Source organism: Ranitomeya imitator, chromosome 3 (genome assembly GCF_032444005.1).
Source record: "Ranitomeya imitator isolate aRanImi1 chromosome 3, aRanImi1.pri, whole genome shotgun sequence".
NCBI lineage: Eukaryota > Metazoa > Chordata > Amphibia > Anura > Dendrobatidae > Ranitomeya > Ranitomeya imitator.
In genome coordinates, this window is record NC_091284.1 from 231008126 (window position 1) to 231033268 (window position 25143).

Genomic DNA, 25143 nt, shown 5'->3' on the forward strand with positions numbered 1-25143 from the left:
TACGCCACCAACGTAAAGCTGAGGAAGAACCAGCGATGTCACCACGCCCTCCCGACCTGACCAGCCTGATTGACAGGCGAAAACGGCGACTTTGGTAAGTTATTTCTCAGCATACATGGGGAATCGGGGTACACTACATACACTATAGGAACACACAGCGCAGGCCCTATTTAACAGTATTTATAGCTCAATCTCAAAAAACGGGGTGACAGGTTCCCTTTAAGTGCTTTGGACCATGAAAGCACTTCCCAAGGTCCCATGCTTCTGTCACTCCATCCCTATTCTGCGCCCAGCGCTGCCTTCTCCTGCTTGAGTGACTGCTCCATTGCTGTGTGGTGGTTGTTTAATCTTTATTTGCAGTTAATGATGTGCTCGTGTTCTGGAGCGGCCTGGGGTGGTCTTTTAATGTGGTGCTCTGCTTACAGATCATTTATATTAGATGGTGGCCCGATTCTAACGCATCGGGTATTCTAGAATATGCATGTCCACGTAGTATATTGCCCAGCCACGTAGTATATTGCCCAGTCACATAGTATATTGCCCAGTTACGTAGTATATTGCCCAGCCACATAGTATACAGCACAGAGCCACGTAGTATATTGTACAGCGACATAGTATATTGGCCAGTGACGTAGTATATTGCCCAGCCACGTAGTATACAGCACAGAGCCACGTAGTATATTGCCCAGCCACGTAGTATACAGCACAGAGCCACGTAGTATATTGCACAGCGACGTAGTAGATTGGCCAGCCACGTAGTATACAGCACAGAGCCACGTAGTATATTGCCCAGTCACGTAGGATTTTGCCCAGTGACGTAGTATATTACCGAGCCACTTATGTCACAGGTTAAAAAAATAAAGATACTCACCTAACGATCCGAGGGCCCCTTGTAGTTGAACATACTCACCATTCTGGTCGCTGCTCCTCAGCGTCCCGTCTCTCCGCTTCCTGGGATCCAACGGCGCTGTGCAGATGGGCGCGCGGCTGCCGCCATCTTGCGTTCCCAGGATGCTTTGCGAAATTACCCATATGACTTAGCGGTCTCGCGAGACCGCTAGGTCTTATGGGTAATTTTGCAAAGCATCGCTGGGAAAGGAAGATGGCGGCAGGCACGAGCGGCTCAGCGGACAACGGAGGGTGAGTATAGCAGGTTTTTTGTATTTGTACTATTTTTAACATTACTTTCTTTTACTATTGATGCCGCATAGGCCGCATCAATATTAAAAGGTTGGGGACACACATGGTTAATAGCGGCGGTAACTGAATGCGTTACCGCTGTTTTTAACCCTGTGTTAGCGGTGACCGGAGGGGAGTTTGGAGTGGGCACCGGGGACACAGACTGCGGGGAGTAAGCAGCGGAGTGCCGTGGACACTGACTGCGGGGAGCGGAGCGCCGGGGACACTGACTGTGGGGAGCGGAGCGCCGGGGACACTGTGGGGAGCGGGCGCCGGCCACTGACTGCGGGGAGTATAGAGCGGCCATTTTCTTCCGGACTGTGCCCGTCGCTGATTTGTCGTGGCTGTTTTGCGGCGACCAATCAGCGACTTGTATTTCCATGATAGACAGAGGCCACGACCAATGAATATCCGTGACAGAAGGACAGACAGACAGACGGAAGTACCCCTTAGACAATTATGTATATAGATGGCTTATGACAGGGCACTTATCCCTCACTGACCTGCCCCTAGTTTACATACTGCATAGAATATTATTTGAAGAAAAAAAAATAATAACCAGCATGCAGCGCTGACGCTGTAGCACGATATGAGATTATAATATGCATTTATTAATTTTATGTAGGCATTTTGTTATGTTGGGGAAAAAAAGTTATCTTAAAATGGCGTCCGCGCCTGCACTGCAGCATCTATCGCATTCTGATAGATGCTACTGCACAGGCGCAGCCATCTTGATGGAGCTTAATTTTGTTTTTTTACCTACAAAATGGCAGCAGCGCCTCCACAATAGTATCTAGCAAAACACGATAGATACTACTGCGCAGGCTGGGCTGCTGACACCATTTTAAGATTTTTTTTTTTTCAAGCAATATGTAAACTAGGGGCAGGTCAGTGAGGGATCAGTGACCTGTCAGAAGCCATACTGGTGAATACCTAATCGAAGCACCACATAAAGACCCCCCACAGGCCGCCCCGGAGTACGAGCATATCATTAACTGAAAACTGAAAATAAAGATTAAACCACAACCACAAGACAGATTTCATCATCCAAGGTATCATGTTAATCAGTATAACGGCGCCGACCTGACACTGTCTTTAGGTTACTGTGCACCATCCTGCTGACAGGTTCCCTTTAAATAAAATGTTCCTGTGCTGAGATAATCTTATAAATGTTCCCCTGCTGTGTACTGTGTGATGGCTGTGTCTGACCGCGCAGGGACATGATCTGATCATACAACATCTACTGGGCACAGGAGGACGCATAAGAGTATACTGACAGGACAGCATGGGATCACAGCTACCGTAATTCTTTCTGTGAGGTAAAACATTTCTCTGCCTGTTTTTAAACAATGTTTTACTTCAAAGAATGAATCAGCTGTGATCCCATCCCATGTTGGTCTATATACTCTTTTCCATCCTCCCCTGCCCAGGAGCTGTGGTATGATCAGACCATGTTCCTGTACGGTCAAACACAGCCATCACACAGTACACAGCAGGGGCACATTTATAAGATTATCTCAGCACAGGAACATTTTATTTAAACACATCCAATTATGGAAGTTATTATTATTCCAAGATCTAGTGATTGAAATGGGGAAAACCCCTTTAAGTCTATTTCGCATTTCGATTAACACGTAGATTTCTCAGTAAGGCTAGTTTCACATTTGCGTTTAAAAACGCAGCGTTTAAAACGCATCCGCAGGTGGTGAAAAAAACGCATGTAAACGCGTACAAACGCTGCGTTTTTTAGACGCATGCGGTAAAAAAGCCGCGTTTTTACGCGTTTACATGCGTTTTTACCGCGTTTGCATGCGTTTTTACCGCGTTTGCGTTTTTGATACGCATGATGAGACATTTCACAAGAGAAAAATCAAGATCCAGACACCGCCAATGGGACTACAGAGGGCGTGTGACATGACTCTGTGGACCAAAATATGGAAAAATTGTAGCTCTCAAAATGTGGTAATGCAAAAAATATTTTTTGGAATAAAAAGCGTCTTTAGTGTGTGACAGCTGCCAATCATAAAAATCAACTATAAAAACCCACTAGAAATAGAAATGGTTAGGGTTAGGGTTTGGATCCCTAGGGTTAGGGTTAGGGTTTGGATCCCTAGGGTTAGGGGTAGGGCTAGGGTTAGGGGTAGGGTTAGGATTTGGATCCCTTTATCACCTTGATGGTGGGGGGTGGCTTATCAGTGTGTAGACTTGTTTTTCTCTATTGAAATGCATGCGTTTAAAAACGCAACCAAACGCATGTGCTTAAAAACGCATGCGTTTACATGGACCGCAATATGTATTTTTGCCGCAAAAAAACGCATACGTTTTTTTTGCGGCAAAAAAAGCCTCTAGAAATTACTACATGTTGCATTTCCGCAACAAAACGCAAGCATAGAAACGACGCATGCGTCTTCAAACGCGGCAAAACGCATACAAAAAAATGCGTTTAATGTTAAATATAGGAAAAAAACGCATGCGTTTATATGCGTTAAAACGCAGCGGCAAACAGCGTAAATGTGAAACCAGCCTAACGGAGGAATTGACTGGCCATGTAAGGGTTTTTCTAGACTTGTCTCTGCAAGAACTACATATGCATATAAATAGTTTGGGGTGAAATCCTGCTTAAACGTTCCCCTTAATGAAACGTTTTGGTCCAAAGTTTCTCTAGCCAGTTGCCTATCCCAATGTGCATGTTGGTGTCATCTAATCCAGATTTATTTTCTTATAGAAACAGGGACACATAATTTAAAAATGACAAATGTGACATTTTTTGTCCTGTTTTAATACAAGGCAGGCCATGCACTCCAGGAGGGGCCAGCGCTGCACTCTGCTGTGCCGGTATCTGGCATATGTCTCTTCCTGACCATTCTAGTAAACAGCAGATGTTCTGTGCAGAGGCTGATGGCATTCCTCACATTCCAGTTGTAGTTTAGACATCCAGAGGGTCAGGCTGTTTTTCACAGAATAATATAGAAGTGGGTCAGATTTGTCATGTAGAGAAGGAAAGTGTGGCCAGAAGGTCTTGAGGGGGAAAACATTTTGACAATGTTGGTGCTATTTATGATGCTTGACGAAGCTCCAACTATTGGTTAGTTTTAACTAAAATTTTTATGTTTGTGATTTCCGAAAAAACACATACCGTATATGAATTGAGCACATTTTCAGGAATATCCGTGGTGGTTAGGATAAAGTAAGTGCTCAAAAATGATAGGTTAATAAAAGCAATGTCTAAGAGGCCTCGTACACAATAGATGGGCGGCACGGTGGCACAGTGGTTAGCACAGCAGCCTTGCAGCGCTGGAGTCCTGGGTTCAAACCCCACCAAGGACAACATCTGCAAGGAGTTTGTATGTTCTCTCCGTGTTTGCGTGGGTTTCCTCCGTGCACTCCGGTTTCCTCCCACATTTGAAAGACATACTGACAGGGAATTTAGATTGTGAGCCCCATCAGGGACAGTGATGATAATGTGTGCAAAATGTAAAGCGCTGCGGAATATGTTAGCGCTATATAAAAATAAATATTATTATTATTATTATAACTGATGATTCGGCCAGCAGCTCTCTCTCCCTGTCTCCTCCATACTCCTCATACACTGCGCTCCTGTGTTCTCGATGATGGAACCACTGCCCGACATCTATGGTGGCGGCTTATCACCGCGAGAACAAAAGGATCGGCAGTTCGAAATCAGACAGGCTGGACGTTTATCTCCCTCTACTTCACCTGTCGGGGTGCAGGTGCAGGTAAATATCGGACAGTTGGCCGAGCCCACCGACATTGATGGGTTTGGCTGACATTAATCTAATCTGGTATGTATGTATATACACGGTGTACTTTATTATGGGGTCTCACATGAAAATGACTTTACGCACTCACGATTCTCCATCAACATCACAAGTTCTAATGGTCTAGCTAAAAAATGTACGACTCCCTTTTAGAGCTCACTCACACCCCCGTGTATTCTCTCAGGCCGATTATGCCAATGACACTCAGCTCAAATTTTGTCAGAGTGTGATCCGAGTCTCATCTCATTCTGACCCCATGAGAGGATCACAGCACAGGTGTGGAAAAGATGGAGAACTTGATTTCTCCATCGTCTCTCTGCGCATACATCAGTTTGCACTCTGATGTTTTACATGCACCTATAGACTTGAATGGGTGCTGCAAAGTTTTATTTTTCCCCTCTCTGAAAATAATTTCAAATCTGCAGTGACCCATAAAGTAACATTGGCCAAGTTATATGCTAGTGTGAACAAGCTCTAAGATTCACACACGCCAACAGTTGTCTTTTTTTTTTTTTTTTTTGACTTTACTGCTTACTAGATTTTGAAAAGGAAAACTTTTCCACAAATTTGTATAAAAGCAGGAATTTCTGAGATTTTTGTAGGGTGATTCTGGGCACGACATATTCCCTGCTTTTAGTCCAAATGTTAATGAGTTTGTGGGTAAGGTCGCATGGAGATCTGTATGTAAACTCTGGAGTACTTGCTACACATTTGTTAAATCAGATCTAATTCCCCCCTTCTTGATTGCACAGTTTACATGACTTCTCCATGACTGTATATAAGTGGCATATTGTAGTCCTGAATGTGATTGTATTGAAGCATATGGTAAGACATTTTATACTCCTCTATATGCATAGTGTATATAAAGAGTGTTTCATACCAATAAATAATCTATTCTTTTAATATATTCTAAAGAATTTACAATATTTTCCATTCACGTGCTAATTAAATGCAATTTGTCACCATTTTTTTGATTATGTAATCTGAAAGCAGCATAATGTAGGGGCTGAGAACCTGATTCCAGTGATGTCACTTGCTAGTTTACAAGCTGTCATATTAATATAATAATTGTTCTCTCTTCTGCAGACCTGGCAGTGCTCAGAATGCTGAGCTCTGTATAACCTGTTATGGACCTGGTGGTTAGGAGCACCCAGAACGACCTGATGGTTAAACTCACACAGGACAAGCTCTTGGAAGTCGGAGCTCTGCTGACCGCAACCCCCAATCCTAACACACAACCAGAAATAGCCGTGGAGCGTACCTAACACGACCTAGACGCCTCTTCACAGCCTAAGAGCTAACTAGCCCTAAAGATAGAAAATAAAGCCTACCTTGCCTCAGAGAAATTTCCCAAAGGAAAAGGCAGCCCCCCACATATATTGACTGTGAGTTAAGATGAAAGTCACAAACACAGAAATGAAACAGGTTTCAGCAAAGGGAGGCCAGACTTACTAAACAGACTGAGGATAGGAAAGGTATCTTTGCGGTCAGCACAAAAAACTACAAAGACCACGCAGAGTGTGCAAAAAGACCTCCGCACCGACTCACGGTGCGGAGGTGCCACTCTGCATCCCAGAGCTTCCAGCTAGCAAGGCAAAATCATGATAGCCAGCTGGACAAGGAAACAATGAACAAATAATTAACTAGCAGGGACTTAGCTTCTGCTGGAGTAGACAGGTCACCAGAAAGATCCAAGAGCGAACTGAACCAGTACAAGAACATTAACAGCTGGCATGGAGTAACGATCTGAGTGGAGTTAAATAGAGCAGCCAGCCAAAGAATAACCTACGTCACCTGTGGAAGGAACCTCAGAAGCAGCAGCTCCACTCACAGCCACCATAGGGAGTCCATGGACAGAACTCGCCGAAGTACCATTCATGACCACAGGAGGGAGTTCGATAACAGAATTCACAACAATAACCCCACCCACACCACTAATTAACAGCTGTCTGTGAACACCGTACATTGACAGAGTTGCTTCTCCGTATTGGGGGAGGGGTTACACAGAGCAGTTGATTAAGAGGCACAGGACAGCTGTTATTATTTCTAATGTGCTGATCAAAACACTGGTTTTATTAAAACTGTAGCACACAGCCCATTAAGTGGCACATCACTGGAATTAGGCTCCCCGCTCCATACATCATGTCGCTCTTGGATTACATAGCAAAACCTGCTGACAGAATCCCATCAAGCAAAGTTATGACTTGCATAGTACATAGTATAGCGCCACCTGGTGTTCAGAGTGTTAAGCCACGTGCACATCCACCTTATGAGCTGATTGCTGGTGGACACCCATGGTCAGTCACTCTCCCTAGGCCATTTTTTTTAAAAAATTTTTGAGTAGTGATCCTTTCATTCACTGCAATGCAGCCAGTCAAAATAGTTTTCTTTCCTGCTTGTCAATGAAAGACCTGACCCTTAAAATAGCATTGCAGTATAAATGTGATGACTTCTGTTGCTGCAAAAGTATTAAAAATCATGTCAGCTGCCAGTGGGGGAAGGAGACTGATTCTGCAAGGAGACTGCTCCCTGCAGTACAGATTAGCAACAGCATCAAAGAGAGGAGCAAAAATGATGGAAATTAGAGATTAATTTAGCCCTCCGCTTGCCATCTATATAAATAGCTCCTCCATCCTAAAGTCAGCATTTACATACAGAAATATCTTGCTGGGAATATAAGTCCCTGCTGTTCCCCATAATGGAGTTTATTGTATGAATTCCATTAACATGCAACTATCATTCCAGTTGTGGTTATCAGATGATACATGCGGGTGAGTAATGGCTGAAGACACATCTCTAATATTGCTATGATCTGATGGTCTTGGTTAGTCATTTCCCAAAAAATCCTTGGTATTAATCCAGCAATCTATGTAGACCATATGTAATGTTAGAAAAGCCGTGCCCCGCTAGCGATTAGTCCGCCTTCTGTAGACCGAGGCCGGCTGCTTATGGAAAATACCCCTGTGTGTCTCTGCTTCATCAGCTTCTGGCAGCACACGGTGGCAAGCGCTTTCATCAACTGGGTGTTACATATTGCTGCTTTTGTTTATCCACTACCCTTTAAATAATACTTAAAGAAACACTACTCATACACTACAACGGCCTGTGCAGTGCCAGGCGGGCAGGTTCATGGTGCAAAAATGCTCTTTGGTGGTCTTTTGATTTTCTGTATCAAACGCCCATCCTCCAAATGTTGCATTAAAAGGGTTGTTCACCTTTTTGGGGATTTTTTTTTTTTAATACATTTTTTAAATAAAATCATTTTTGTAATTGGATTTCTTTAAAAATGTTGCACTGTCTATTGCTAGCTGTAGAATGAATTTGCAGTAGGATCAACCCTCCTAAGTCGGTTATGAGGATGTTGGTCGTAGGAAGTTGAATAAAGTGGCACCTTGATATTTCCAATCTGCTGTCTTTTTCCAGAGAAATCAACACTGTTCTTAATATGTAAATGAGCTGCTCAGATCTATGGCCTGGACATGGATCTCCCTGAGAATCTGCCTCCTGACATTTTAAGTTAAATGGTACATTGCCAGCGTGAGACATGTGATGACTGACAGTCTGCTTACCTAATCTACATGTCTCACACTAATAAGGCCCCCTTTCATTTAAAATAAGCACCGGAGGCAGATTCTCAGGGAGGTCAATGTCCAGCCCATAGAGGTCATTTACAGTGGGGAAAAAAGTATTTGGTCAGCCACCAATAGTGCACGTTCTCCAACTTAAAATGATGAGAGAGGCCTGTAATTGACATCATAGGTAGACCACAACTATGAGAGTCAAAATGAGAAAACAAATCCAGAAAATCACTTTGTCTGATTTGGCAAGATTTATTTTGCACATTATGGTAGAAAATAAGTGTTTGGTCATTAACAAAAGTTCATCTCAATATTTTGTTTTATATCCTTTGTTGGCAATGACAGAGGTCAAACGTTTTCTGTAAGTGTTCACAAGGTTGGCACACACTGGAAGTGTTATGTTCGCCCATTCCTCCATGCAGATCTCCTCTAGAGCAGTGATGTTTTGGGCCTGTCGCTGGGCAACACGGACGTTCAACTCGCTCCCAAGGTTTTCTATGGGGTTGAGATCTGGAGACTGGCTAGGCCACTCCAGGACCTTCATATGCTTCTTACGAAGCCACTCCTTGGTTGCCCTGGTGGTGTGCATGGGATCATTATCATGCTGAAAGACCCATCCACATTTCATCTTCAATGCCCTTGATGATGGAAGGAGGTTTGCATTCAAAAGCTCATGATACATGGCCCAATTCATTCCTTCATGTACACGGATCAGTCGTCCTGGTCCCTTTGCAGAGAAACAGCCCCAAAGCATGATGTTGCCACCCCCATGCTTCACAGTGGGTATGGTGTTCTTTGGATGAAACTCATGCACAATTTTTGTTTCTGGTGTCCTTTGACAGCTCTTAGGTCTTCACCATAGTGGAGTTTGGAGTGTGACTGTCTGACATTGTGGACAGGTGTCTTTTATACTGATAACAAGTTCAAACAGATGCCATTACTACAATGAGTAGAGGACAGAGGAGCCTCTTAAATAAGAAGTTACAGGTATGTGAGAGCCAGAAATCTTGCATGCTTTTAGGTGACCAAATACTTATTTTCCACCATAATTAGCAAAATAAATCTTGCCAAATCAGACAAGGTTTTTTTCTGGACTTGTTTTCTCATTTTGACTCTCATAGTTGTGGTCTCCCTATGATGTCAATTCCAGGCCTCTCTCATCTTTTCAAGTGGGAGAACTTGCACAATTCGTGGCTTACTAAATACTTTTTCCTTCGCTGTACATAAAAGAAAGGTGTGGATTTATCTGCAATAAGATATTGGATCGCAGATATCAAGGCATTGTTTTATTCAGCTTTCTATGAATAACATGCTTGTATAGATGGCTTGGGTGGGTTGATCCTACTTACAGATGCCTTTTTAACTAAGAATCCATCAGTGAGCTCGTTCTGACATCCTCATTAGAGAGTTTCTAACTTTTTTTTATCAGTCTTTTTTGGGAGTCTTTTAGCCGAGGGCAGGCACTTAATTTTCCCAATGAGCCACATGAGAGACCGTGACTGTTGTGGAGGGCCGAACTAATAGGCTGAAATTTATTCTGCTCAATATTAATATTTAATATTCACTTACAATACATATTGATATGAAATACGGTAACTAGAATGTGTTAATATTAATAATGAGCAGAATTAAGTATGCTGGTATCCTCCTATATACTATGAGCCCACGCACAGCTCCCTAGATAGAGTATAATCCCTCACATAGCCTCCTATATACAGTATGATCCCCCCACATAGCCTCCTATATACCGTATGATCCCCCACATAGCCTCCTATATACCGTATGATCCCCCACATAGCCTCCTATATACCGTATGATCCCCAACATAGCCTCCTATATACAGTATGATCCCCACATAGCCTCCTATATACAGTATGATCCCCCCACATAGCCTCCTATATACCGTATGATCCCCCACATAGCCTCCTATATACCGTATGATCCCCCACATAGCCTCCTATATACCATATGATCCCCACTTAGCTGCCTATATACAGTATGAGCCCCATTATAGCCCCCTATATTCCATATGATCCCCACATAGCTTCCTATATACAGTATGAGCCACCACACAGCCTCTTGTATACATGCAAACATCCCATACAATTGGAAAAGCCAGAGGGCCGGAAGTAGCCCGCAGGCCACAGTTTGTCCACGTCTGCTCCAAGCTGATTTTTGACCACAGACCACACAAAGTCAAATATGCAAGGAAATAAAGAGAGTGTAAAAGCCAAACTGCAAGGAACTGAATTGCATTGCGGTAATTAAATAACAATATCATTTATTCCTGTATTGTGTCTTTAAATTAATAGAGGGTCCATGATAGTAGGATAAATGTGAATTTAACTTTGTATTTGATATACTTGAGTGCATTTTGCTTGACATGGATTTGATGAAGTTGTCCACTGCTCCAGGTGGACAGGATGTTTTCTGCATTGGTGGAGAGGTAAGAAAATACTAGTACAGTCCTCTGTCATCGGTGATGAAGTCACACTGTAAAATGGAATGATGTAAGATCGCGTTTACTCCTCCGGATACATTTTAGTGTTTTTAACTTTAGTGTTACATACCCGGTCCCAAAAATGTGTAGTCCCATCATGGACTGGAGTCCTCTTCAAAGTCAATCATGCTACTAATAAATAACCTCAAGTTAGAGATGCATCAAAATTTGCGTTGTGCTCTCCAGTCTTGATTAGGGGGCATGTTTTGGTCTGAGAAGCCTGATTAATTAAGAGGTGCTCATGACTTAATGAATTGGGCGCGTCATAAAAGTGGCATGTGCCCCTGTGCACCTTGCCACAACTCACTCGCATAAGATTTGTGACTTAATTGCAGTTCGTTGTTAATTAGACAAGTGGGCGTCGCTATGCTCCATCCATGACGTGAAAACATTTTTGCGCCACCTTACATTTTGCAAAAATTTTACGAGTTCTCAAAGTGTTTTACATCAGACTTCTGGCATAAACACTTTGATGAATCAGGGCCAAAGTACAGGACATCTGTAAGTCGCTGTCACCAGGTCATATGTGGCAAATTTTAACATTCTAGATTAACTTAACATATACTCAAAAATTAGTTTTTTAAATTACCGTAAATTAAAAATCTGTTGAAGCTGAAAAGTGGCCAGATTTTGCTCCGTTCACTGAGTATTTCAGTTTTTGTTTTAGTTTTTTTATTTAGTTTATTTTTACTAAATCCGCCATACAGTTTTGTAGATATGGATTTTATGGGCTTAATAAGAAGGTATTTATATTAGGACTAGATGGTGGGCCGATTGTAACACATCGCGTATTCTAGAATATGCATGTCCACGTAGTATATTGCCCAGCCACGTAGTATATTGCACAGCCCACGTAGTATATTGCCCAGCCACGTAGTATATTGCCCAGTGACGTAGAATACAGCACAGAGCCACGTAGTATATTGCCCAGCTACATAGTATATTGCCCAGCCAGGTTTGTCACAGTTTAAAAAATAAAAAATAAATATATACTCACCTTTCCGAGGGCCCCTTGTAGTCCACGGCAGCTTCCGGTCCCAGGGTTGGTATGAGCGCAGGACCTGTGATGACGTCACGGTCACATGACCATGACGTCGTGGCAGGTCTTTCTAGTGCAAGCGTGCAGGGCCTGTGATGATGTTGTGGTCACATGACCGTGACGTCATGGCAGGTCCTTCTCCCATACCATCTTTGCCACCGGAACCTGCAACGGAAGATGGCGGCCGGCGCGAGCTGGAGGTTGAGTATAGCAGGTTTTTTTTTTTTTAAATTATTTTTAACATTACATATTTTACTATTGATGCCACATAGGCAGCGTCAATAGTAAAAAGTTGGGGACACAAAGGGTTAATAGCGGCGGTAACTGAGTGCGACAGGCACTGACTGCGGGGAGTATGGAGCGGCCATTTTCTTCCGGACTGTGCCCGTCGCTGATTGGTCGCGGCAGCCATGACAGGCAGCTGGTGAGACCAATCAGCGAATGAATAACCGTGACAGAAGGACAGACAGACAGACAGACGGAAGTGACCCTTAGACAATTATACAGTAGATTCTCTGGGGGGTGTTTTTAGGCTGCTGTTCATGATCATTGTGTAGGCTACACCCCCTTGTAAAGATCGTAAAAATTTGCACTAAATTAAAAGGCTCTATAAACTGTGTGGCGGATTAAAAAAAAAAAAAATAAAATGGAGTAGCGGGAGTAAAATAATAAAATACGAGCAAAAACTGCCTACTTATGGCTTGTTTCCAGGCCTGTTTTATAGAGCAGAGCTGTCCGGATTGTCTCATAGACCTATACAGGTCCTATACACTCAGAGCTTCATTTATGTTGGTGACCCATTTTGAAGGGTTAAAAAGGCATCTTTTAGCTTAGTTACTGCTTGACTGCCTTAAATATTGTGTAAATGGCTTCTTGTGGACTTCCTGGATGTACATGAAACCAAAAAAGGGGAAGAATGTGTGACTTGTAAAAACCAGAACAAACTCTGAGGAAAAACACGCAGATTTCCTGACTTTTACTTGACGTGGTATATTCCAGACCAGATTTTTGGAGAAACAGAAACTGTGCAGTGACAAGTAATTACTACAGTATTTTTGAGCTTTTATAGCAAAACACCTGGTGGAAACATGAAATACTCTTATGTATCCCAGCTCTGGGTTAAGTCCTATGAACAAGTGTTTTTTTTTTTTTTTTTCCTAAATTGCTATGGGGCCATTTGGAAAATTGCATTTTTTTTTCAAGTGCTAAAGTCACGATGTCAGTTCAGTTTTTCATATTCTCCTTCAGGGCAGTGTGAGGTGCGCCTAATACAGATACATGTCTGCAAGTATCAATATGGCACATTTCTGGGCCTATATTAGGCCTGCGCTCAACCACAAATCCAGTGCCCGAGCCATCATAGGGACCAGTGATGCTGTGAGTTTGGGTTAGGAGACCTGCAGTAGCGCCGTGATGTGCGTGCGTTATACAGGCGCAGTAATGTGCCATTGTTACGCTAGTGTGACACTCGCCTTACTTTGATCTTAGTCTCATTGTACTATTGCCATTGGGAAAAAATACAGTAGGAGACAGAAAATAACAAGCTGCACCCATATGTACTGATTAAAGGTGGTCAATCCCAGCGATTATCTAATGTTTTTGTTCATGTCTGAAGCTGATTAATACTGCCAGGGCGAAAACCACACTGTGTCCAAAGCTACACTGTCTGCTTCATTGAACTGAATAACTCTGTGGGAGTTTTGTCAAAGTGGTCAATGAAAAGGTGTGTGTGTGTGTGTGTGTGTGTAAAGATTAAGGCCATCTTCACACATTCAGTATTTGGTCAGTATTTTACCTCAGTATTCGTAAGCCACAACCAGGAGTGGGTGATAAATACAAAGGTGGTGACGTGTTTCTATTATACTTTTCCTCTTGATTGTTCCTCTCCTGGTTTTCGCTTACAAATACTGAGGTAAAAAAAACTGACTAAATACTGAACGTGTGAACACAGCCTAAAGGGTATGTGCAAACGTCAGGATTTCTTGCAGAAATTTTCCTGATACAAACCGGACATATCTGCCAGAAATCCGCATGCGGTTTTTTTTTTCGCGGTTTTTGTGCATTTTTCCCCAAATGCATAGAATAGAGGGAAAAACGCAGAAAATCCGCAAAATTAATGAACATGCTGCTTTTTTTTACCGCGATGCGTTTTTTTTTTGCGGAAAAAACTTATCATGTGCACAAAACATGCAGAATGCATTCTAAATGATAGGATGCATAATGTATGCGTATTTAATGAGTTATTATAGCGTTTTTATCGCGAAAAAACCTGAATGTGTGCACATAGCCTAAGGGACATTTACATGAATCGACAGGCATCACTATACTATCGCTGATGAGTAAGCTTTTACCAATCAGTGGTCAATTAAACAGACCAATGTAAACGATGCGCAATCTATACGAGATCGCTCAGTGCGCACAGTCTGCCGTGGTTTACACGGGTCAATGCACTGCCAAGAACTACGATTTTTTTTTTTGCGCTGCACAAAAGATAATTTCAGCCATTTTTTGTTCATTCATAGGGTGATTAGCATCCTGTTTACAAGGCAAGATTATCGTGAGACTAGCGCGTTTTTAACAAATCTCATTCCCAATTGTCTTGCAGAGTAAATGCAGCTTACAGATGATTTGGGGGAGAAGGATCAGGCAACACCCAATCCTTTTTGTTCTCGTCATTGGCAAAAATTCAGCCAAACCCAATTTTGGAGGGACCATGCGACTATCTCGTATGTCTGGGGTCACTCCCAACAATCCCTTGAATGATGTCGGGTTGGAGGAAGCGTGAAAGGCATTTTGAATTTTAACACTCAGTTCATTTATGTTTTATGGAGGGTAAGCCACTGCCTCCCGCTTCACATGCATGCTCAGCCAAACCGAGCGTGCAGGGTACTGGGAATCTGCAGGAATAACTCTTGGCCAAAGGGCTTTAGTCTGCCAGCAGTTGAAAGTACATGGACAAAAGCTAGAAATTAAATGTATTCAATGACCAGGAGGATGTGGAGGAGGATGGGGGGGTGCCGCGTAGATGTGCTCCATAGATGATGTCATTGCTGCTTGGCGCAGATCCCATAAGTTCTGTAAGAATCCAGAAACTGTGGCCAAGATGGACCAGGATTCTTCATATTCTAACCATTTGCAAGGCTTTTAAGGCCGCGTTAGAATAATTTCTGATTAATGTATGTTTGGCCATACACATTCATAGACATTTTCTAATCTGCATCCTACAAATGACCTTAAATCTCTTCTCAAACATCAGAATAAATCCCAAGCAGTTTAATTCACTCTTGGCATCATGTGGGGGGGATGGAGAATATCACAGCCCACTGTAACTCAAATCCATTAATCCCCCCCTTCAAAGTGCTTGGTGTGAAGTTTGCATTTAGTTGCCAGAGGTGAAATTAACCCTTTCCTGTCCCCATTAGTTTTAACACTACTATTTTTTTTTTTTTTGCAAAACAACAATCTTTTTGATAGGCTCTCAAAAGCTATAGCTATATATTTCATTTTTTGGGCCGCGGGTATGAGAAACCCGAAGTCACAGCATCATTGATCGCTACAACACTGTTGACTTTAGTTATTAGATATTTGGGGGGGGATTAACTTCAAACAACTGATTATAGGAAGAGGTCGCATTTGTTTTCTGGAGGTCTCCAAACTGCTCATTGGCGGCCGAGAAGAGGTTTCTTACTAATCCTCGGTCTATTTTCGCACCTTCTCTCCAGTGACGTGGTCTTTTATACTTTGAATTATACATATGATTTTCTCTTCTTGAATGCAGGAAGGATCAGAATGTCCTATCTCCAGTGACTTGTTGGAACCTGCTTCTCACGCAGGTGAAAAGAGAGAGCCGCGATCATGCCACATTAAGTGATATCTACTTGAATAATATCATCCCTCGATTTGGCCAAGTTGGCGAGGACTCTGGACGGCTTTTTAAGAAGGTGAGACTATCTTCTTTGTACGGATTTCCTACAGAACAGTAAATGTGACCAAAAGCATGTCCTATTTAGGTTGCACTTCTCTAGCTTTCTTTTCGTTTCTCTACCAGATTCATACAAAGGTGTAAAGTGTTTTTTTTTTCAGCAACCTGAAATGATTTTTAAGTGATTTTGAATGCTATAAAATAACAAAAGGTGCAATCCTCACCTTTCTGATGTGCCATCACTTGCCCATTCCCCTGCCGATTTCTGCTCTTCTGGGTCCAATTGTTCCGTTGTCAACTCACATGTGAGCGCTGCAGCCAATCGCTGACTGCGGAAGTGAAAGCCCCATTTCAGAGTTGTTCGCTTATCAATTTTCTCAAGATGTTGTAGCAGAGGAGAAACAGTGTTTTATCTATGAATGTTATCAATGTGCTACTTCTTTTCACCCTGCGCTCTTCCTTCCAGTTTTTCTATATTTTTATTTGCTTTATTTTCTCCTTAATTGTATCGAGTCCTCATCGAAATTCTTATTTTTGGTCTTTTACCCCTTCATATCTGTTGTGCCAACTGTCTCCACCAGACTGTGTTGTTACCCATGCCAAGGGTGGCATGGTGGGCTGTGCCAGCTGTCATTTTGTCCTTGTTTCATTAATGTTAGTCTTGTGTATATTAATCAGGGGGGTTCAACACTGACGTATTTTTAATTTCAGATGAAGTATGTGGTCACTGTCTGCTGCGGTCTGTTTTCTGCTCTTGACAATGCCGTCCACTCTTTGGATTAGTATATGTTTCGCTTATTTTGCTGATCGCTCTTGGCATCTTGTCTCATTTATTTGAACATTTAAAATTCATATCACATATTCAGTCAATAGTAGTTTGTTTGTTTGAAGTCAAATGCTTCAGTAATTGCAGCCACATTTACATCTGCATCAGCCTCGCTTGCATTTCATTCTATTGTTTTTTTTTAAGATCTTACATTTATGCTAGCTTGTATCTTGAAGGCGGCAAGAGGGTTGAGTAGTTAGAGATTTAGAGCATGGTTTTAAGTTTTTTTTTTTTTTTTCTTTCCAACAAAAAAATTGGTAAAAAAAAAATAGCATAATATAACTAATTCCCATGATGAGCTTTTGGTGTTACCTATTAACTAAATTAGGTTACTTGTGTTTTTTCATTGCGTTTTTTTTAGGGTTTTTAGAACTGGGATTTTATTGAATTTTTGACCCTGCTTTTTATTTTTCCTCTTGTTGGCATGTTTTTAATAAAGCTGCTTTGTTTTTTGATACTTCCTGGTATTTGGCTCTGACAAAACTTTTATAGTCTTGTGCAAATTATATTTGTGTTTTGATACTTTTCTGCAGTGGAAAAACGGGGCACAAAGCCTTAGACGGATTTAGTGTATGGACACCATGGACTCCCTACCCAAATTCAACAGCCTCTTAGGCATGTAGGAGTCTGCTCATTTCGGGTCGGGAGACCAATCCGTACATGCTCACGTGTATATGGACAGTGTTTCATGGATGTCTAAATTCGGCCAAACACAATACTGAATATATGTATGCAGCTACCCTGCGCTTAGATCAGATTTAAAAACCTCCTCTTTTGCTATAGCGAACTAAGTACGGTATACTAATTATTTTCTTAAAGCACCACTTCAGCGTGTTTTTTTTTCACAGTTGGAGTGGTGCTTTAATTGTAAACAACTTTCCCTCATTCATATACTCACCCTCAGGCATCTTCATCATTTTTTGGGACCGCTCCGGTGGCGCCATCTTGTGCCCATAACGTCTGACTGGACAGAAGTTACGTTACAAGCTCTCAATATAAATCTATGAGAGCTAGAACAAGGCCAGAACGAAGCTCTCATAGACTTGTATTGAAAAGTGACCTCCATGAAATACTGGAGCTTGCCGTCGTTATGTTGTGCCCACACTGTTTAGGCTGTGTCACAGTTCATAGGGACATTTCCTGCTGATAATGGTGACTTCCATTTGATAAATAATTCATACATTTCCAAGAGGAATAACCAAGAGATGGCAGAGATCTAAGAATTTAAAAAAATATATATCTCTAGTCCAAAAACCGAGTGCCACTTCACTCCCTAACTCCCCAATTGGCAGAATATCTTGTAAAAGGTTCTTAGTCTTCAGTGGTGTGTCATGTTTTTTAAACCCTTTAGAAATGGCTGAGTTTTCCTTCCTGTCACTTAGAACGCTATTAACCTGGGAATGACAGGTTCTTTTCAAGTGTGTGCAATAAAAACTGAAAACATACATTTTGGGTTTCAGAATTTTGGAATCGCAAATATGATTTCACTAAAACTTATTCCCCAGTGCAAATTTTGTTTATTAGAAAAATGTCCTAACTTTCATTTGTTTGGTTTATTGCACGCTAACCAGAACAAAGTAAATGGCTCAACACAGCTAACATAACAAGTTAGCCAGCTTCTGGCTTTTCTGAGGGATGTTACCCAACTGTTCATGGGCAATAGCCTTAGGCTATGTGCAGACGTTGCGGATTTTTCCGCACTGTTTTTGCTAAATCTGCAGGTAAACCGCACTGCGGATTACCCACGGATTTACCGTGGTTTTTGTGCGGATTCCTATTAAGGAGCAGGTATAAACCACTGCGGAATCTGCACAAAGAATTGGCATGCTGCGGAAAAAACACCGCTGCGTTTCCGTGCTTTTTTTCCACAGCATGTGCACTGCGGATTTTGTTTTCCATATGTTTACGTGGTACTGTACAACGCATGGAAAACAACTGCAGATCCGCTGCTGATCTGCAGCAAAATCCGCAACGTGTGCACATAGCCTTAAGTTCAGTAATATTCTTGGGTTTCGTGTGCAGCCACTGCCTTCTTCTTCATATCCCTCCCCCTCCTCCAAAGGTTTTATATGCCATTCAAGCCAGGCGACCATGATGGCCACTATAGAATCTTCTAGCCCTTCTCTGGAAACAAAGCTTTGGAGGACTTTGAGATGTGTTTGAGATCACTATCCTGTTGGTAGATCTAATGACAAGCCCAAGCTTCAGCTTCTTCACAGAAAGCATGACATTTTTTCCTAGGATTTCCTGATTCTTGATTGAATCCATCTGGACCTCCACATGGTGCAGGTTTTTAGTGCCAGACGAAGCAAAGCAGCTACAGGGCATCGCGAAGCCATTGCCATGCTTTACTGTGGACATGGTGGTCTTTTCAGCGTATACTTCATTCTTCTTCCTCCAGGCATATTACTGAGCCATAAAGCTAAAAAACTTCCAGTTTCATGTTATTGCTCTGCAGAGCAGAATCTCTATAAACTTCTGTGGATTATTTATATTGTGCTGTATATATTGGAGCTTACTTTTCTTGTGCTTTTAAAGGGACTCTGTCACCTGAATTTGGAGGGAACAATCTTTAGCGATAGGGGCGGGGTTTTTGGGTGTTTGATTCACCCTTTCCTTACCCGCTGGCTGCAATATTGGATTGAAGTTCATTCTCTGTCCTCCATAGGACACGCCTGTGCAAGGCAAGATTGTCTACAGATTAGTTACATCAAGTCATCTTGTGATTTCTGATTTGTAAATCTCTAAAAAAAAAAAAATAAAAAAAAATTATGGGGTGAAAAAAGGCTGATTTGAACTTTTATTTTTTCCCTCTAGTTATAAAAAAAAAAAAAGGGACTTGAACCTGCTGGTCACTCATACTATACACAACAGTACCACTTGCTGGTGTAGCAAATATCATGGTCTCGTATGAACACCAACCAAAATCTGTCATGCACAGGAGAACCGTCATGATGGGCATGGGGATCTTCAGCAGACCCCCGGCTGTAATGGCAACCCATCGCTCCCCCCGTGACTGCATCATGAGGAACCGATGGGTTGTTAGAACAGCCCCCCAGGTGGGCAAGCTGTAAATGCTGCTTTCATAGATTTACAGTGACATTAACAGGTTAACAGCTCTTCTCTACCCTTGGCAGTTAGAGGCAGATGATGGCTGAATATCACAGCCATTATCTGCCAGGAAAGATGCAGGCTCAGCTTGTTAGCCTTCATCAAAATCAGGGAGCCGCAATAGGACATAGCTGTACTCCCTGTTGTGGCAAGGGGTTAATAATGGCATTTTGTGCCGAATTTAGAGAAACCACTTGTTATTTTAGTTGTGTTGTGGTATTAAAATTATTCTTGTTTCATTGGTTTATTGCAAAAAGCAGAAAGTTTGCTAATAAACCTATTTTGGAATGGGGGTCGAATAATTTTGATTGCAGCTGGAACACCTATTGGCCAAACAGAATAATCATCAGATAAGCAAAATACAAGAACCAAACTCCTCCGTACTGCTCTCTGCCAAGATTAAAATACAATTTTCTGTTTCCAGATAATATAAGCGTGTTGAGATTGGTTCGGCTGCATTGTATAGTGGAGCCTGTTGGATTGTTTGCTCATTTACAACGGTTGATGTGTAGCCAACTAATGTATCTGAGACTTCATCTCTAACCTCCGCTCTGTCCCTCCCTCTTGGGTGTCTCCCATGGGGACAGTCGAGTTAAAGAGACAGCTCAGCGTGTGGTCTCCTTCCTGGCTTTGTCGCTGGGCTACATGAAAAGTCCCATAGGGAAAGGGCAGCGAGATGACGGAATTAACTATTAATATGGCTCTAAATGCCCCCTCCTGTGATAGAAGCCTTGAGAAAAAATAACTGCATGAATTAATGATGCCAGTTGCAGGGTCTGGATTAGGGCGTATGTCTGTCTGACTTCTGTCCCCACCCCCCCTCTTGTCTGCCTACACATAAGAGACGCAAGTCGTGCCTTATACTGCGGCAAACGGTGCTTAATGGGTTAAGGATGAAATGCATCTGTCCCTAGGTTTCTACCTTCTGCGACATAACATATAGGAAATACAACACACGCTTCACCAATACTCGTTATACAATATATGTGTATTTAAAGGATTTTCATGTAGTCTGAAGAATAGGCAGAAATCCAGCTAAATTCTGTGTGCCGTAGCCTGTCCTGCGCCCATCTGGTGTCAGAGCTGTACATGGTATGGTCCCCTCATGTTCTCTTACTAATTCGAGATCACCTCCAGAGTCTTCCTCTCCCCCCAACTATCTTCCCTTCTGTTCCCGTCTGTCGCTTTCCCCGGGTGCCAATGTCCCTTGTCTTCTGCTCGCATTTTCCAGAACGTTGCTTATACAACATTGTCAATGCCAGGATGACATCTACTACTTCAGTAGTAGTTGGGGGAGGGGAATAATTCTTTGTGTGATGTAGCTCATTGTTATCCACTTACTATATTTCTCATAGGGACACGATATTAGCTTTAGTCATGGATCAAGTATACCTTTACCCATCCACATGTAATCTGGATGCTGGAAATCTTTTTTCAAATTGTTTAAGATATTTTTAGGCCAAATATTCAAAACCCAGGGATACTACTTTTAATTAGGATATGGGTTTGATACCCCGATATTCCTAGACTGTAGGCTTCTATTTTACTCACTGAACTACCCCTGAAAGTGACAATAGAAGATGTACCTATCAGAAGAGTATGAGATGCTGCCTTCTCAAATTCTTTCTTCTAGATCAGGGGTCTCAAACTAAATTGGAATCTGGGGCCCCTTAAATAAAATCCAGGTATTGTTCGGGGCGGGCAGCATTGTTTAAATTTAGGCTAGGGCTACATGGCACAACAGAAATTGTGTGTCCAAAGTTTGTTTGGACAGATGTTTGTAAATGGTGTCGCATTGTGATGCCCATTGTACCGCGACCCCTTAGCCCTTTACATACAGTTTGTTGGCCCCACATCTTCCTTACATACAGTATGATTGCCCTACAGTTTCACTACATACAGTATTTTTCCTCAAAGTTCCCCTATATGCAGGTATGATGGCACCACAGGCTCCCTAAATACAGTATGACCACCCCACTGCCTCTCTTCCTGCAGTATGATGGCCCCACAGCCTCCCTACATACATACATTCTGATGGCCTCACATATATATATATATATATATATATATATATATATATATATATATATATATATATATAAATTATGATGTTCCTACAGCCTCCTTCCATACAGTATGTTGGCCCCAAGCTCCCCTACATATAGTATAATTGCCCCACTCATTCTCAACAAGTGGTTTCCCTACAAACCATATGATTGTCCAATAGCCCCCTTTTCGCTTAACTCCAGATGTGCCGCCTGTATCTCAGTAGGCCCTCTTACTTGAAGATCCTCTCCGATAGGTACAGGCAGCTTCAGGTGCAATTAAAAACAGTACTGGCCCTTCTACCACTGGGCCAAGCCCACCCCTGGTTTGTGGGCCACAAAAAAATTGCTTCAGGACCTATGTGTTTTAGACCTCTGCTCTAGATGGTCAGTAGACAGTCGGTTAGAGGTATAGATGCGCACAGTATGTAATATACAATAAAGACCCCAAATATCTAAAATGTATAAGTATTTTTGTAACTTTTTCCATGGCACTCCTTATGGGCTCACATTTGGTCTCATAGTGTTACATGTTTTTTCCTTCTGGCTACCCATAATAAATCCAAAATTGTTTGCTGATTAATTTTCTAATGCAAGTTTATAGGGGGCAGAGATTTTTTTTTTTATACAATCCCCCGTTCTCATCTCACATCTGTAGACCTAAAATGTACCTATCATTTTAATAGCTCTTGATATGTACGGTAATATTGATCTGAGATAAAGGGCACAGAATGTATTTTTCGGTTCTCCACAGAGATACAAGTAAAAGTTTCACTGTACAACTAAAAGCTTAAGTGCGATCTTCAAGAATATCTCATATTTGTTTCTGTACTATGAAAGCAAATCATGCTGTGCAGAGCAGGTTTGGGAGTCTTTAACCTATAGAGAGAATGATTTTATGCACATTTTTTGTTCATGCATTTGCAACATGTTCTGTGTAGAATTAATAATTATTTTAGACAAAAATAAGTTGCCATTTGAAATGGATCAGTCCTTCTTTCATAAAAAGTGCATAAGTGTGTGTGTATACACTGCTCAAAAAAATAAAAGGAACACTATCACACATCCTATATACGGTATCTCTGATTCCAAATTTTTATTTATTGCTTAATGGAATGTTAGCCCCCCCCCCCCCCCCGCGTAAATATATAATAGAATATAGCGGGGGGGGTCTCATGGCCTCATAGACCCTGTATAATTCATATGGCTTTCTGCCAAAGAAAGGTCAAATAAACGTCAGGTCCGTCATCTCTGAAAGCATAAAACTGGTTTTAACCAGTTTCTTCTGGTCTGTTCGGCGCCTATTTTAACGTTTTTTTATTGGCTGTTAGTAGGTTTGGCGCCCCTTTTTTTGAATATATAAACCCTTGTTTTGTGGGTTTTGGTCATTCTGTCAGCGTAAGGCTACTTTCACACTAGCGTGGGGCTCGGCCCGTCGCAGTGCGTCGGGCCGAGGTTACCGACGCTAGCGTTGTTTGCGCCGCACAACGGGTGCAGCGGATGCAGATTTTCATCGCATCCGCTGCCCCATTGTGAGGTGCGGGGAGGTGGGGGAGGAGTTCCGGCCGCGCATACGCGGTCGGAAAAAGCAGTCCGTCGGCAGTAAAAAAAACGTTACATGTAGCGTTTTTTGCTCCCGGCGGTCCGCCACAACACGGCGCAACCGTCGCACGACGGTTGAGACGTGTGGCAATGCGTCGCAATACGTCGCTAATGTTACTCTATGGGCAAAAACGCATCCTGTAAACAACTTTGCAGGATGCGTTTTTTCCCATAAACGACGCATTGCGACGTATTGCAAAAAACGCTAGTGTGAAAGTAGCTTTAGAAGAAAAAGAAGAGCCCCTCCCTCCCCCACCTTTTTAAATTTTTTAATTCATTGTCGTGTACTTTAATTGTGGGAAAATCACCCATGTATGGGTGGATTGGTTTACTGGAAAAGTTTGGAACTTTGGTTTTAATTGAGGAGTTTATTTATTGGTGATTAATTATTATATGTAACCCTAAATAAACTACACGGCCATTTTTATCCACAATAAGTGTTTTGTGTTTTTATTGTATGTATGGGTTTTATGAGGCCATGTATTGAGAACAATGAAAACCTAAAAATAATCAATGCAGATCAAAATTAATATCCCATGGAAGTCTGGATTTGGAATGATACTCAAAATCAATGAGGAAATTCAAATTACAGGCTGATCCTACTTCTTTAGTGGAAATTCTTCAAGACAAGGAAATGATGCTCAGTATTTTATGTGGCCGCCTCATGCCTGTATGACCTCCCCACAACGCCTGGGCATGCTCCTGATGAGGCGGCAGATATACTGCTAAGGGATCTCCCAGACCTGGATTAAAGCATCAGACAACTCCTGGGACAGTCTGTGGTGCAATGTGACATTGGCGGATGGAGCGAGATATAATGTCCCAGAAGTGCTCGATTGGCTTCAGGTCTGGGGAACAGACAGGCCAGTCCATAGCATCAATGCCTTCATCATACAGGAACTTCTTACTCACTTCAGCCACAAGGCCTAGCATTGTCCTGCATCAGTAGGAACCCAGGGCACAGTGCACCAGCATATGGTCTCACAAGGTGTCTCAGGCTCTCATCCAGTACCTAATGGCAGTCAAGGTACCTCTGGCGAGCACATGGAGGGCTGTGCGGCCCTCCAAAGGAATGCCTCCCTATTCCATTACTGACCCACTGCCAAACTGGTCATTTTGGAGAATGTTGCAGGCAGTAGAATGTTCTCCATGGCGCCTCCAGAGTCTCACGACTGTCACATGTGCTCAGTGTGAACCTTCTCTCATTCGTGAAGAGCAATGTCGAATCTGCCAATCTTGCTGTTCTATGGCAAATGCCAATCGCCCTGCACAGTATTGGGCTGTAAGCACAACACCCACTTGTGAACGTTGGGCCCTTATACCACACACATGAAGTTTGTTTCTGATAGTTTGAGCAGACACATGGATATTATTGGCCTGCTGGAGGTGATTGGGCTCTGGCACTGCTCATCCTGTTCCTCCTTACACAAAGGAGGAGGTAGCGGTCCTGCTGCAGGGTTTGTTCCCTCCTACGGCCCCGTCTCCTAGTATCTGCTCCATGCTCTGGTCACTGTGTTGATAGACACCGCTACCCTTCTTGCCACAGCTCGCACTAATATGCC

General features: G+C 42.4%; 1 protein-coding gene across 1 annotated transcript in view; it reads left to right on the forward strand.

Moving 5' to 3' along the window:
• SRGAP2 (SLIT-ROBO Rho GTPase activating protein 2) overlaps positions 1-25143 on the forward strand; it is a 176383-nt gene that overhangs the window by 100753 nt on the left and 50487 nt on the right. The window contains exon 4 of the mRNA XM_069756261.1: positions 15854-16016. Within this exon, the coding sequence (XP_069612362.1) occupies positions 15854-16016 (163 nt within the window). The remainder of the gene's footprint in view (positions 1-15853; positions 16017-25143) is intronic.